This window comes from Aspergillus terreus, genomic scaffold (genome assembly GCF_000149615.1).
Source record: "Aspergillus terreus NIH2624 scaffold_6 genomic scaffold, whole genome shotgun sequence".
NCBI lineage: Eukaryota > Fungi > Ascomycota > Eurotiomycetes > Eurotiales > Aspergillaceae > Aspergillus > Aspergillus terreus.
This window is the reverse complement of record NT_165929.1, coordinates 1,393,118-1,407,751: the sequence shown is the minus strand read 5'-3', so window position 1 is coordinate 1,407,751 and position 14,634 is coordinate 1,393,118. Positions and strand designations below refer to the sequence as shown.

Here is a 14,634-nt window from a genome sequence, read left to right as displayed (position 1 = left end):
AGGCCTCCCTGCTCTGTCTCAAGTCCATATTCCATGTATCTTTTGTCTCCCTCTCTCTGCATGGCCGCACCGTCCCGCATGGTGTTGTCTTAGTACTATCTCCAGCGCGATCTCCTATCTCTCCCTCTCCCTCCACCTCTAAATCATGTCCGACTTTCGCGACGGGGGCCTCATCCTGGATGGCCCCTTTGATCCAGACGCTCAGGCGACCGTTACCGACTACATTGACTACACCGAATACCTCCCCGCAGATATCATCCGCTCCCTCACCCTGATTCGCGGTCTGGACGAACGCTACCTCGAAGCCGCGCAGGGCGTGCACAACCTCACCAAGACCTATGGCCAACTGCCCGACCTCCCCGCTGATGGACGGCCCGATGCGCAAACCTTGCGCAAGGATATTTCCGCGCAGCTCGACCGCGCGATCAACGCTCGCGAATCGGCGTACGCCGAAGCCTGTCGCCTCTACGAGGTCGTCGATCGCCACTTCAATCGTCTCGACTGCATCACACAAAAGCTCCATGCGCTCCCGAAACCTGAGTCGCGCGAGCCCACTCCTCCCACACAGGGCGTTCCCAGCTCCAAGCGCCGCGCCAAGAAAGCCGACGAAGGTCCAGCCCCTACAACGCGTATTACTCTGCGCCTGGACGGCGGTGATACCAAGGCCCGGAGTGCCGCGCCCGCGCAGAAGTCGAGGACGCGCCGCTCTGTGATCTCGAGTCATCTAGCCGGTCTGCACCCCGATTCGCCGATTGCCAGCACTGAGCACTCCGATGCCGAGGCCGAGCCCAAGGTGTCGCCGGTTGAGTCGCGACCTGAGCCGGCTCCGACGCCAAACAAGAAGGAAACAAAAACGAGCCGCCGCTCTCGGACATCTGGGGTGGCCACCAATGCCCCCAGTGGGGTGGCCAGTATGTCGACGAGTAATGCCCTGGCCATGTTGAATCCCCCGCCGGAAGATGCCAAACCCGGCAGTGAAGATATGCCATGGCTGCGTCTGACGGAGTGGGAAATGACAAAATTGCGCAAAAAGATGAAGAAGAATGCTGTCTGGCAGCCCAGTGAGGTCATGATCCACCGCGAACTGGCTCTCCGTGGGCGCGGCTGGGAAGCGTACCGCGCTGCGAAAGCTGAGGCGGAAGCTAAAGGAACCGAGTTCATCGATTGCGACGACATCATGAACACCTATATTCCCGGAAAACTCACCAAGCGCAGCGACGCCCCCGATGACATCGAAGAGGGCTTCTTCGAGCCCAAGCTGAGCAACCGGGGTATGAAGCTGAACGAGGCGAAGAAACTCAAGCGTGAGAACCAAGCACGGGAACAAGCGGCCGCGGCCGCGGCCGCTGCCGCAGCTGCCGCAGCTGGAGGCAACGCAAAGGGCACCGCGAACGGTGCTGGCAGCCAGGATGCTCCAGCCGCCGGGAAATCGAGTCGACCCTCCAGAAAACGCAAATTGGACGAAACAGCCGCGCCGGAGCCGGTGGCGGCTTCGACTCCTGCCGAGGTCGAGACCCGCTCCTCTTTGCGAAGCTCCGCCAAACGCCGGAAGGTGGGTAAGGAATCACCATCACCCCCCGAGACCAACGCCGACGTGTCCAGCGCGGCAGCCAATGCGGGCCCCGTCGCGGCTCCTGAAGCAGTGGATACGTCGAAGCCAGCCCCCACCCCAGCCTCGCCGACGGAGCCGAAGCGCTCCATTCCACCAGCACCGACCGTTTCTGCGCCCAAAAGCAGCACTGGTACACCTCCGGTGACTCGGCCCTCGTCTCGACGTTCTACTGCCGCATCTGCGGAGCCAACCTCACACCCTGGACGAGAGCTCCGACGAAAGAGCGCGACTCCGGCGCGCAAGTCCCCTATCCCGGAGACCGTCCGGGCCGGCAGCGCGAGCGCACCTTTCCGCCGCCGAAAGCGACCTGCTCCAGGGCCCGTTTCGTCCGGCCAGGATGGCGGTGCGGCGGTCAGTTACGGCCGGCGGAAGGCCAAGCCGGGGAAGAAACGGCTGGGCTCGCGCGAGCAGGGGGGTGAGGACGGCGGCACACGCGAAGACATCCGCATTGACGAAGATGGAGTGTTGGAAGAGATTGATCCCAATGAACCACGATATTGTCTCTGCGGCGATGTGAGCTTCGGCACGATGATCTGCTGCGAGAACCCAGACGTAAGTGACGGCCCTTACCCTGGAGATGTTGAAAGCATTGCATGCTAACTGCTGCCCCCAGTGCGACCGGGAGTGGTTCCACCTGGACTGCGTCGGGCTGTCGGAGGTCCCCAGCCGAACGGCCAAATGGTACTGTCCCGAGTGCCGGGTGAAGTTCCACAAGGGCTCGGATGGGATTGTGAAGAACTCTCGCCGGTGAGCTGGGCACTTCGGATATGCTGGTCAATACTGATACTGCTGTGTTGATGAGACCATGATATTGCGGCTAGTTATTGGTTTGTTCCTTGTCGGTGCGCGGCTTTCGCATTTTGATCGGGTGTATGCTGGCGGCGGAGCGTGGCGTTCTTAGGATTTTGCCTGGCGATGTATCTTGCTACGTTGATTGATTTCTTCATACAAAACGCTTTCTTCATAGCATCACAGGTAAACACTACATGGCATGGACAAGATCCTAATATAGACAACACACTACTTGAGCTCCCACTTTCCGCCATCGGAAACGATTTCCACAGACCGGTTCTCGTCCAGCGAGATGCGTCCTGCATGCAGGATAGCCGTGGTGGCGACGGTGTTCTTCAGCGTGGGCAGCGGGCGGGCATCCAGCTGGTCGAGGGTGACGCGGCCCTCGTTCAGCGCGGTGACGGCGTCGATGAACTTCTCGAAGCTGACGTAGCCGTAGCCGGTCTGGCCGCCGAAGTTGCCTTCGTCGTCGGGGGCGTAGCGCATGTAGAATCTGCGGTCAGTCAGTCAAAGCCCGCATCTACACCAGAACTAAAAGCGAACGGGAACGTACGGGTTCACCCAGATCAGGCCTTGCTCGTCCTCGGTGACGTCGTAGCCACGCTTGGCCTGGTTGACGCGAACTTCGCCCTTGGAGCCCATATCTACACACCATCAGTCCTGTCTTCAGATAGCAATGGGGAAAACGCACAGTGGAAGTACTGGTTGGAATGCACGCCGGCCTTTTGCGGAGCCGTCCAGCTGGCCGTGTAGACGCCCGTGGCGACCTTCGCGGGGTTATCCTTCTTGCGCCACTCAACAAGCAGCGTGATGGTATCCTCCGTCTCGGGCACACACCCCAGATCCACGGCGGTGCCTTTACTAGCGGACGCGGTGACCTTGACCGGCACATAGTCGGGGACCATGCTCTCGTTGATGTCGATGTGGTGGGAGTTGAGGTAGTAGGAGATGTCGGAGTCGCGGCCGGCCCAGGCCTTGAAGGTCTCGAGCTGGGACTTGGGCTGGCTCATGTAGCTGTAGAAGTAGTTGAAGTCACCGAGGGTGCGGGCCTTGGCGCGGGCGTCAGAGTAGGCCGGGTCGAAGCGCTTGTGGTGCTCGACGAAGACGAAGACGCCGTGCTTGCGCGCCTCGGCGATGAGCGTGAGGTGGTCGGCCAGCCGCTGTGTCGCGGGCTTGGTGATCATGACGTGGATGCCGCGCTGGATCGCGTACAGCGCGATCGGGAAGTGCGTCGGGTCCGGCGTGAAGATGGTGATGGCTGAGCCGGCGGGGAGGGCGTCGATGGCGGTTTTGTAGGCGTCCGGGTCTGTCTGGTCGTCCGCGGGGTAGGACGTGAAGCTCGTGTCGAGGTTGTTGTAGACCTCTGAGATGTTCTTTTGCAGGTGTGCGCCTGGCGCGTGTTAGGTGCGTTGTCTCGGGCGTTATGCCTGGGGCATTGGGGTATGGACGTAACGTACGGATGCCTGGGAATTTGCGTCCAGAGACGCCTACCATGCTCAGGTCGCCGACTTTGCCGCGACGGCGCAGGTCGAACAGCGTCAACCCCACCACGCCGACCTTCTTGTCGGAGCCCGAGGCGCCACCGCCAACGTAGCCGGTGGTGTACTCGCCCGTGCCTACCTGCTGCCTGTCAATGTCTGTTACGGTGTGGTGGAGGCGTAGACGTACCATTAACACGCTGGGAGGCGCCATTGTGATCTGATGATGCTTGATGCGGGGTAGCTTGGAGGGGAGGATACGGGTGCTGGAGGTCTAGGTGGGAGGGAAGAGGTATGAGAAGAGAGAGGAGGAGAGGACGGTTGAAGTAGGAGACGAGGAAGAGGAAGAACAGCGCATGGCGACGAGCTGGCTGGAGAAATGTTGGATCTTAATTCTGGCGCGCCGGAAGAATCCCCCCATCAGGTTGCCTGTTTGGGACGAGTCAATAGCCGATCGCCTGAGGGAGCCTTAGGTACCTACTATATACACTTCCGGGCTGAATTCGATAGGATACCAGGAGCTTTTCTGATTACTACATATAATTCTATTCTATCAGTTTTCCATATTCTATACTTATTCCCATTCTGTAAACTGAACACAATGCAAAAAAGACGCTGTGGTGCTGTCGGGAACTGATACCCCGAGCCCGAAAAAGGAAACGCTGTACCCGATGGCTGCTGATTGGCGGAATAATATAGTCCGTCGAATGGCGGAGGAATTTCGGCTTCAGATCAATAACGATGAATGGTTATGACTGCGGGGGAATAATATTATTGCTAGTACCTTTGTATGATGGTAATAGCCTGAATGGTGTGGGGGTTGACGGATTCTACACTTATATCCAACTTCTCCCGGAGCATTTTGCCTTCCATAACCACATCATACCAGTATCTTCCTAGGTACATCTATCTCCTTCAACATCCGCGTAAGTATACTTACCTCTACCTACGACCTCAATCAGCAACTGACTCTAAACCCAGCATGTCTGCTCGCACCCCCCTCCGTCCCGGAGTTTACGCTCCCACCATGACGTTCTTCAATCCCGACACTGAGGACCTCGACACCCCGACCATCCGCCGTCACGCCGTGCGGTTGGCCAAGGCCGGGCTCGTCGGGCTGGTGTGCATGGGTTCCAACGGTGAGGCCGTGCATCTGACCCGCGAGGAGCGCCAGACCGTCATCCGCGAGACGCGCACTGCCCTGGTCGACGCCGGGTTCGCCAACGTGCCCGTCATCGCCGGCTGCAGCGAGCAGAGCATCCGCGGCACCATCGAGCTGTGCGCCGAGGCGGCCTCCGCCGGCGCCGAGTACGCCCTCATCGTGCCGCCCAGCTACTACCGCTACGCCGTGGGCAATGACGACACGCTGTACGAGTTCTTCACCGCGGTCGCGGACAAATCCCCCATTCCCGTCATCCTGTACAACTACCCGGGCGCCGTCGCCGGCATCGACATGGACTCCGACCTCATCATCCGCATCTCCCAGCACCCCAATATCGTCGGCACCAAGTTCACCTGCGCCAACACCGGCAAGCTGACCCGCGTCGCTGCCGCCCTCAACGCCATCACCCCGCCCTCGCCGCTGGCCCCCGCCCGCAAGCCCGCCGCCTCCCCCAAGCCCGCCGAGAACCACCCCTACGTCGCCTTCGGCGGTATCGCCGACTTCTCGCTGCAGACGCTGGCCTCGGGCGGCTCGGCCATCCTCGCCGGCGGCGCCAACGTCCTCCCCCGTCTGTGTGTGCAGATCTTCACCCTCTGGAGCGCCGGCCGCTTCGCCGAGGCCATGGAGACGCAGCAGCTCCTCAGCGCCGCCGACTGGGTGCTCACCAAAGCCGCCATCCCCGGCACCAAGAGCGCCATTCAGAGCTACTACGGCTACGGTGGGTATCCGCGTCGGCCGCTGGGTCGCCTGAGCGAGGCGCAAGCGCAGGCCATTGCCGATAAGATCAAGGATGCGATGGAGGTGGAGAAGACCCTGCCGGATGTTGCACCATAGATTATGATTGATGATGTATCAAATTGTATTGTTTCGAGTATTTCTGGATGGGCAACGCTGTAGCTGTATTATGTAAAAGAACTCAATGGGAGCGGTGCGATTCTCGTGAATGGTACGGAATGGTTTGTAGAGCAAGAAAAATCCATAAGCTCGGCCAGATTGCCGCAGCCCCGCCGTCAAAACCGGGGCAAGGCCGACCCCCACGGCGCCACGATGTTTGCCACGTTCATAGGTGGATAAATTCTCCCGATGGGTCACCACGAGGGGTCCCTAAACTGATAAGGATTTCTTGTCGTGGGGTACAAATTTCCCTCCGGTCCGTTGGCTTGCACGCAGATGAAGCCGTGTAAATACGGCAAAAGACGGGTATGGGCTCGTGAGGGATGTTCTGTGTTCCGTGCTGCTTCCTGCATTTCAAAGGAAGGAAGGACGGCTGGAGAGTTAGAATGGGCTTGTGCTGGTTTAGTATATTGCTTCAACGAAAACATGATGTCTGGAAGAATGGCCATGCGGAAGGGTGCATCTCGTAGAACTGGAGAGTCAAAATCAGCCGGGTACAACGCGATACCACATGGGTCCGCAACAGTGGACGGCTGGCTTAATTGCGGGCAGGTATAAAGATCGGCTCTCGTCCAGGGAGGGGTTAGTCCAGTCTTCTTCGTCCCTCTTTTTCTCGTATCTCCCCTGTGACCTGCGAGCGTTTCATTGCCGTCCACAGATCCGACACATTCAAATGCCTTACCCTGAAGAAGCTGAGGGTTTCCAGGTGGACAGCCCGGCCACCTACACCACCTTCCACAAGCGGTTTGTACGTAGCTTCATTCCATGAATCCATGCAGGGCCATGATCTGACAGCGGGGCGTAGTTCAAACTCAAGCCATTCGGCGACTATGGTATGTTCATACCCCCCGCCCACACGAGCACGTTTCAGACGGGACTGACATCAGACAGATGTGGACGTCAAGATCGAAGCTTGCGGTGTTTGCGGAAGCGACGTGCACACCATCAGCGGTACTTCCTCTCATACCATCCCCAACACGCAGAGCGCCGCTAATCCACACAGGCGGCTGGGGTGATCAGAAATTCCCTCTCTGCGTGGGCCACGAAATCATCGGTCGCGCCATCCGGGTCGGTCCCAAGGTCACGCTGATCAAGGAGGGCCAGCGCGTGGGCGTGGGCGCGCAGTCGTACTCGTGCGGCGAGTGCAAGCAGTGCAAGAACGACAACGAGACGTACTGCCCGCACCTGATGATCGACACGTACGGGGCGGAGTGGCCGGACACGGGCATCGTCAGCCAGGGCGGATACTCGTCGCACGTGCGCACCCACGAGCACTGGGTGTTCCCGATCCCCGAGCAGCTGGAGACCAACCTAGTGGCGCCGATGTTGTGTGCGGGACTGACGGCGTACTCGCCGCTGGTGCGCAACGGCTGCGGCCCCGGCAAGAAGGTCGGCATCGTCGGACTGGGCGGGATCGGCCACTTTGGCGTCATGTTCGCCAAGGCGCTCGGGGCGGAGACGTGGGCGATCTCACGGTCGCGGGCGAAGGAGGCCGATGCGCGCAAGCTGGGCGCAGACGGATACATTGCGACGGCGGAGGAGGGCTGGGAGAAGGAGCACCTGTGCTCGTTTGATCTGATCATCAACTGTGCCAATTCATCCAAGGGCTTCGACCTGGCCAAGTACCTGTCGATGATGGATGTGCATGGTCGGTGGATCAGTGTCGGTCTGCCCGAGGAGGAGGGCCAGGTCATCAAGGCGCAGAACCTGATTTCGAACGGAGTGTTGATCGGCGCCAGTCACTTGGGTAGCCGACGCGAGATGCTGGCGATGCTCCAGCTGGCGGCGGACAAAGGGTTGAAGGGATGGGTGGAGGAGTTACAGATTGGGGAGGAGGGCTTGAAGGAAGCAATGGAGCGCATGAAGAAGGGTGATGTGCACTATCGGTTCACGTTGACGGGGTATGATAAGGTGTTTGGTTAGTGGGTAGTGTGGTAGGTGATATGGTAGTAATTGATGTTGTTATACTCCGTATGGTCATCAAGGTCCTCATGGCAACCCCAGGGTACTCTTGCTGCATAATTACTACCTGTACTACTACGCACTCTATGCATTGTTCTTTTGTTCATCTTCTGTTGTGTTGCATAGATACTCTGAATACATACATTCCACCCATCATCACTAGCCTTTATATATTTCTCACCTGGAGAGTCAATCGGACACTATATAGCCTGGATGCATAGGTTATGATGTTTTCTAACAATGTTTGAAGAATTGTCAAATGCTAGAACGCAACCCATTCATCTACTCTGTACTCCTCTGCGGCACGAGTGGATCAGATCGTGAGGATTGACATCCCCACGGGGGCGGCAGTCCGATGGTGGAACAAGATCGCCAGATCCAATTGATACCTACCTAGTATACAATGTGGTGATATATGAACATGATCAGGGTGTCTTGTTGCACAAAGAAGAGACTGTCACTTATTCATCTATTTATAGACCGTTAGTAATATTATCTACCTTTGTCATGTTAGGTAGCCATGCTGTGCTTGAGTAGCCATTGCATTGTTCATTGGGCTCCTCTGCCATAAGCTGAATCAGCCCAACATCTTCCTTTCTTCGAAGAATTGCCTCAAATTATTATTATTATCATTATGATTTATATTTTTATTACTCTCGTGAACATTCCTTCGGTACTAAATCTCTGCAGTGCAAACTTTGCTCCCACCAGGGAATGGAGTCCGCCACCCGGATGGCGTTCAGGCATGCTCGTGGCGTCCGATTGGCGATGGCGGTGCGTTGGGCGGACAACTTAGACTTTGGTTTGCTTCTTTAATCCATAAGAATAATACTAATTTTCTTCCCCAGACGAATCGGCAAGTCGGACTGGGAGGCAAATCCAGCCTCACCGCCCGCCGATAAGTTTTGCTCCTTTTTTCTCCCCTGAAACTTCATCACCGCAATTGATCTTCTTTCTTTTCTTGTCGTGTCAGCGCTCCTTTCCATTTCCTTCCTTCTTTCATCCTTTTCTTCCGTCTGTGCGCTGTTGTTTTTCTCTGTTTGTGGATTTATGCCCTTATCGCTTGCATTGATCCACAATCTCCCTCTTTCCATCCTTCGTTCTCTTATATACTTCTCTTAATAGTTCGTGGTTCGGCCAGCAGCAGTCTGTCGTCAGTCTGTCGTCTTCTTTCGCCCGCTTCTGCTGTCTGTCAACCGTCCCTACCGTCGTGCCCTCCACAGGCGCCCCCTCGACCCTCCGTTTCGCAGTACATACTTCCTCCAACCTCCCCACCATCGCCCTTGCTGGCTCCCTTGGTGCACTGTCTCAGCTGCTCCGACACGGAGTTTCGCCTGTCACTATATAACCGATCCACTTAGACTCCCCCTTTAGCCATCCTTTCACATATCCTTATTTCCGTCCACCATGACGCCGCGACGTCCCTCTTTCTCGATCAGAACCCGCCCTCGCACCGCTACAGTCTCCTCCGGCCAACCAACAAGCATGGAACGCGGTGTCTTGCATGAACTGTCCGTCGTGGATGGCGTCCAGGACGAAAGCCAGGTGTTGGAAGAGATGAACCACTTCCCTCAGCCTGCCCCCCGGCGTCGAAGTGCCAAAAGTTTCTCCAACCTGCGTCACCCGGTCGACGGGCTGCGGGCTCTTGGTCGTCGTCTGTCCGTGTCAATTCGACACAAGTCTTCTAAACACAACCTTCATCACAGCCAGGAGGAGGATCATATCGACGGTCCGCGGGAAAATGCACCGCGCACAAGAAACACTTGGTGCAGCATCAACCGTCGTCCATCACTGAACAGCGTCTCGGCTCTCCATGGATTCTATGCCCCGACCGCCTCCGTCCCTGCTCCCATCCCCGGGAATGGCCTAGAGCCTCCCATCCTTCCCAATGATATCTACGCCGGAGCCGCAGCGCGGGCTGCCGCGGCGGCCCAGAACGAGTTGGTGAAGATGGAGCGTGATGGCAGAAAACTGTCTGATACGCGTTTGACCCATGATGCGGAGAGCGGGATTGGCATTGATCTGCGAGACCGTTCAGAGATGTCGGACACAGAATTTGCGGTAGTCCGTCTCGATCCGACAGCCCACTTCCCCACCGAGATCATCTCGCAGATCCTCTCCAACCTTGATCCCCAGTCTCTCATGCAGGCGGAACTCGTCTCTCACGCGTGGAAGGAGCAGGCCTCCTCCCAGACTGTCTGGAAACGTGTGTATCGTCGCGCTCATCAAACCCACCGACCCGGAGAATCGCCATCGAAAAAGAAACAATCCGCTGGGCTCGGCAAGAACATCCCCAACCAGGATTGGAAGAAAATGTTTCTCGTCCGTCGTGCTTTGGAGCATCGGTGGAAGGAAGGAAAGGCCGCGGCGATCTATCTACATGGACACACTGACAGCGTATACTGTGCCCAGTTTGATGAGTATGTTTTTGATCACCCAATCTTGTCTCCCCATATCTGACTTGTATTCCTGCAGGGATAAAATCATCACCGGTTCCCGCGATAGAACGATCAGAGTATGGGATGCTCATTACCCCTGGTCTTGTCGCAAAGTCATTGGCCCTCCTCCTGCAGATGTATCTGGGATCCCACCGTTCAACCCCACCGCGCAACAGTCGTCTGGGAAGCCGCCGTTTCTTACCATCAACCCTCCTCCCAAGCTGCCGGCAGGCATTACCACTCCCGCGGGCCAGGTGACTGATCACCACAGTGCATCGATCCTATGCTTGCAATTTGATGAGGAGATTATGGTTACCGGATCTTCCGATTACACCTGCATCGTGTGGGATATCAACAATGACTACAAGCCTATTCGCCGCCTGGAGGGTCACAGTTCTGGTGTTCTGGATGTCTGTTTTGACGACCGCTACATTGTGTCTTGTTCGAAGGATAGTACCATCTGCGTTTGGGACCGACACTCCGGCGCCCTTCTGAAGAAACTCCTCGGTCACCGGGGCCCCGTGAATGCGGTCCAGCTCCGTGGCGATCTGATCGTCTCCGCCAGTGGAGACGGGGTTGCCAAGCTGTGGAACATCACATCGGGACTCTGCGTCAAAGAGTTTCCCAGCAAGGATCGGGGCCTCGCATGTGTCGAGTTCAGTGACGATGCTCGGACCATCTTGACCGGTGGTAATGACAAGGTCATCTACCAATTTGATGCGAATACCGGGGACATGGTGCGCGAGCTCAAGGGGCAGGTGGGGCTAGTCCGGTCGTTGCACTTGGATAGCATGAACCAGCGGATCGTCAGCGGCAGCTATGACATGAGCGTCAAAGTCTTCGACTCTCAGACCGGGGAGCTGTCCATTGACCTCCCGGGGTGGACCACCAGCTGGATGTTGAGTGTCAAGTCGGACTATCGCCGCATTGTGGCGACTAGTCAAGATTCCCGTGCGGTGATTATGGATTTTGGCTATGGATTGGATGGAATTGAGCTGCTAGAAGAGTAAGCTATGTACAGAGACTCTATAGAATTGCTTTTGCTTTGTCGTTGGATTTGACTGGGAAAAGTCTCGGATTGGAGTTATGGGGACCCTTTATGGAGTTTGGAGATATCAGATGCATACACTGGCTAGCGATTTTTGAATTGATACACCTAGTTCTATATGGTTCCTTTTATGATGTTTGTAGCTGCCTGAGGCAGAAGTGGTCGTTAAGGCGGCGAGGGCTGTGATTGGCCAACGGGGGTTAGCGCCTGAACGGACCCGTGGGTTTTGGCGACAGCAACAAAACAATCCTCCTGCTTGCCTCATTCTCTACGCCATAAACAACAGGCCAACTTTCCCCGGTACTCTGATCTCCTGGCCGCTCCGTGCCTTATATTTCTCTCATCCGTCCATTGCATCCTTCCGCACTTTTCTCTACCTCCTATCCGATTTCATCATCGCTTCACTACCCCACCATGGGCGAATCTAGGTTCGTCGGATCCCCTCTTCCCGTCTGGCCTAGTGACTGACGTCTGTTTTCACCATGACAGACAAGAGCTGTTGGCATGGATCAACAGCCTGCTGCAGCTGAACCTCACCAAGATTGAGCAGTGCGGTACTGGGTACGCTCCGATCCCTTTCTTCACTCCCTGGACTCTTTCCCTCCTGGGAGGCTATCAACGTTGTCCGGTGGGGTTGGACAACATTGCATGATGGATCAGATGGCCTATCCATTATACAAGAACACAGTCTGACAACGGGAATCGTACAGTGCTGCGTTATGTCAGATCTTCGATTCGATATACAGTGAGACCCCCGCAAACCCCTCCGGCCGATCGGCTTGGATAACTGACATCCGCATCTTCCTTGTCCAGTGGACGTACCCATGTCTCGCGTCAAGTTCAACGTCAACACTGAATACGCCTATCTGCAGAACTTCAAGATTCTTCAGAGTAGGGACCCTGGATCACCCGCGTACGCGAAGCGATTCCGTTAACCCCCCTTCCTTCCCTTAACAGATGTGTTTGCCCGCCACCAGATCGAGAAGCCCATTCCTGTCCAGCAACTTTCGAAATGCCGCATGCAAGACAACCTGGAGTTCCTCCAGTGGACCAAGAAATTCTGGGATCAGCACTACCCCGGTGGTGACTACGATGCTGTGGGCCGTCGCAAGGCCTCTGGGGCTCCCCCTGTCTCGGCCGGTGCGCCTCGCGCGGGTGCCGGCTCTGCAGGAGCGACCCGCCGTGGCACGACCCCGACCCTTGGGGCTCGTCCGCGGGCGGCGGGCGGTGGTGTTTCCCCCAGCACGGTGGCCCTGCAGAATGAGATCAACAGCCAGAAGGAGGCGATTGCGGGACTAGAGAAGGAGCGCGATTTCTATTTCGCCAAGCTACGGGACATTGAATTGCTGCTGCAGAGCGCCATTGAGCAGGACCCGGAGCTGGAGAAGGAGGAAGACTCGCTGGTGAAGCACATCCAGGGAATCCTGTACTCGACGGAGGTATGATTCAGTGCTTTGTCGTTCCGGTATCGGTGTGATGTTGGAAGCTGACCCCATGTAGGAAGGATTTGAGATCCCCGCCGAGGCCGAGGAGGGCGCCGCCGAAGAACTGGAGACCTTCTGAGTTGGTGGCTATGACCGCCAGTCCGTTATTAATACCCCATAGTATCCGCAGCGTTGACCGGGTGGGTGTGACGCTTGTGTTTGTTTAGCTGTTTGTTTCTCTTCAATGCTTTGGGCCTTGACACATCTGCATTACGGATGGAGGTAGCCGGGGGACGAGCCTCGGTGCATATGTACTTAGGTAGGTAGCTGTTGGTGACGAGGACTTGGGTTTCCTTTCGATGCGGAGCCCAGCATAGATATTTCACGTGACGCTTCGACTCCTTCGATTCCTTGGATTCCCTCTTTGGTGGACTCGGATGTTACACGATGTTCTATAGGCTTCCCGTAGGTTTCGGGTTCTCCCCACGGACCATTCCTCGAATCTTCCATTCCAGCGATGGAATTTCAGGTACTGAAATAGTAAGCTAGAGGGTGACCTGTCAGTCACCAAGTCAATAGTTCCTTTCATCTCAGGTGTCATTGTCCTCCTTGCGGATGATGAGCATGGCGTTCTGAGCCCCTTGCGGGATGTCGTCTGGTCGAAGAGGCTAGACTGGTCGGAAGGGGAAATGAGCGGAAATGATGGTGAGACGGCCTCATTAAACTCGGGCTTGGCCCGCCAATGGGAGTCCTTCCCCGCCCGGGTCTCCATTTTGCATTTTTTTTTTCTTTTTCTTTTTTTGCATCTGCAGTGTGCATTTTGCATGTACTCCGTATGTACCTGAAAGTACTCCATAAGCATCATCAAAATGAGAGACCGAATTAGAGCCTCACTTTGTACGTAGGATTAATAGTCGAAAGCTACCCAGGGATAGAGTAGGCAAGCGATTGCAGAGGTTTCCCAATCAAATGGAGAAAATCATAGAATCACCGTGCAAGTCCAAACCGCTCCTCATCGACGCTAACGCTGCAAGTCTAAGACCATCCGAATCCATCCATCTCTTGTTGTTGTTATTCTTAGCCACCTGACATCCATCGGTCTCCTCGTCCGTCTTCTGCTCTCTCCCGTCTCCCGTCTCTCATCTCTCCCTCCCTCCCTCTCTCTCCCTCCCGCCATCACTCTCATCTTCACGACCACGGAACGGCGTCGAGAGAGTCCCTGGGTCCGGCACCTGGGTGTCAACGTGGATCCCGAACCGCCCATCGTCCTCGTCCCAACGGCAACAAGCTCGGCGATCCTGGCCTGGACCCCGTCTCATCCGTCTCGTCCCATCCGGAACCTGTCGATGTTTTTCGGTGGTGACCAGGATAATGGATTAACGATTCGCGACTCCCCACGCCAGAAGACAATACCATCAGGGGTTAGCTTTCCATTCGCGTCACCTTGTTTACTTCTTTGCATCCTGTGCGTTTCCCCTAGTCCTCTCAATAGTCTCAATTGATGCCCAAGTGCCGTCAATGGCTTCGTGCCATCCCGCTGACCCTCAATACCAGATTCATGCATCTCTAGCCGTGCTTCTTCCTTCTCAACCCTTCGTCTCAGTCGGTTGCCGTTGCAACTGACGTCCACTCCTTGTCCATCGCATCGCAATTCAGCGCTTCTGCTTCCGGCAGAGCCTCACACTCCCTCTACGGAAAATTCATCCGACGACGCCTTCGTTTCTTCTCGTTCTGCTCTCTTTTCACCACACTCTCTTCTTGTGCAGGCAGGCACCTTTCTCGCCCATTTCGATTCCATACCGCGACCGGTTCAGCCATCTACAT

General features: G+C 56.4%; 6 protein-coding genes across 6 annotated transcripts; 5 read left to right on the top strand and 1 right to left on the bottom strand.

Annotated features, from left to right (window-relative positions):
* Positions 1 to 145: 145 nt before the first annotated feature.
* Positions 146 to 2,363, top strand: ATEG_04737 (putative PHD finger domain protein; the record flags this gene model as incomplete). Its single annotated transcript, XM_001213915.1, has 2 exons — positions 146 to 2,164; positions 2,226 to 2,363. The coding sequence occupies 2 exons, from the start codon at positions 146 to 148 to the stop codon at positions 2,361 to 2,363; spliced, it is 2,157 nt and encodes a 718-aa protein (XP_001213915.1).
* A 269-nt stretch (positions 2,364 to 2,632) lies between these two features.
* ATEG_04736 (Gfo/Idh/MocA family oxidoreductase) lies at positions 2,633 to 4,096 on the bottom strand (the record flags this gene model as incomplete). Its single annotated transcript, XM_001213914.1, has 5 exons — positions 2,633 to 2,897; positions 2,958 to 3,048; positions 3,096 to 3,794; positions 3,862 to 4,024; positions 4,073 to 4,096. 5 exons carry the CDS (start codon positions 4,094 to 4,096, stop codon positions 2,633 to 2,635), a joined length of 1,242 nt encoding a protein of 413 aa, XP_001213914.1.
* Positions 4,097 to 4,864: 768 nt separating this feature from the next.
* ATEG_04735 (dihydrodipicolinate synthase family protein) lies at positions 4,865 to 5,878 on the top strand (the record flags this gene model as incomplete). The annotated part of the gene is made up of 1 exon (XM_001213913.1): positions 4,865 to 5,878. One exon carries the CDS (start codon positions 4,865 to 4,867, stop codon positions 5,876 to 5,878), a length of 1,014 nt encoding a protein of 337 aa, XP_001213913.1.
* A 733-nt stretch (positions 5,879 to 6,611) lies between these two features.
* Positions 6,612 to 7,861, top strand: ATEG_04734 (NAD(P)-dependent alcohol dehydrogenase; the record flags this gene model as incomplete). The annotated part of the gene is made up of 4 exons (XM_001213912.1): positions 6,612 to 6,686; positions 6,744 to 6,771; positions 6,830 to 6,889; positions 6,942 to 7,861. 4 exons carry the CDS (start codon positions 6,612 to 6,614, stop codon positions 7,859 to 7,861), a joined length of 1,083 nt encoding a protein of 360 aa, XP_001213912.1.
* Positions 7,862 to 9,307: 1,446 nt separating this feature from the next.
* Positions 9,308 to 11,348, top strand: ATEG_04733 (F-box/WD repeat-containing protein; the record flags this gene model as incomplete). Its single annotated transcript, XM_001213911.1, has 2 exons — positions 9,308 to 10,320; positions 10,376 to 11,348. The coding sequence occupies 2 exons, from the start codon at positions 9,308 to 9,310 to the stop codon at positions 11,346 to 11,348; spliced, it is 1,986 nt and encodes a 661-aa protein (XP_001213911.1).
* Positions 11,349 to 12,210: 862 nt separating this feature from the next.
* eb1 (microtubule-binding protein BIM1) lies at positions 12,211 to 12,949 on the top strand (the record flags this gene model as incomplete). Its single annotated transcript, XM_001213910.1, has 3 exons — positions 12,211 to 12,277; positions 12,344 to 12,825; positions 12,887 to 12,949. The coding sequence occupies 3 exons, from the start codon at positions 12,211 to 12,213 to the stop codon at positions 12,947 to 12,949; spliced, it is 612 nt and encodes a 203-aa protein (XP_001213910.1).
* Between the last annotated feature and the right edge of the window lie 1,685 nt (positions 12,950 to 14,634).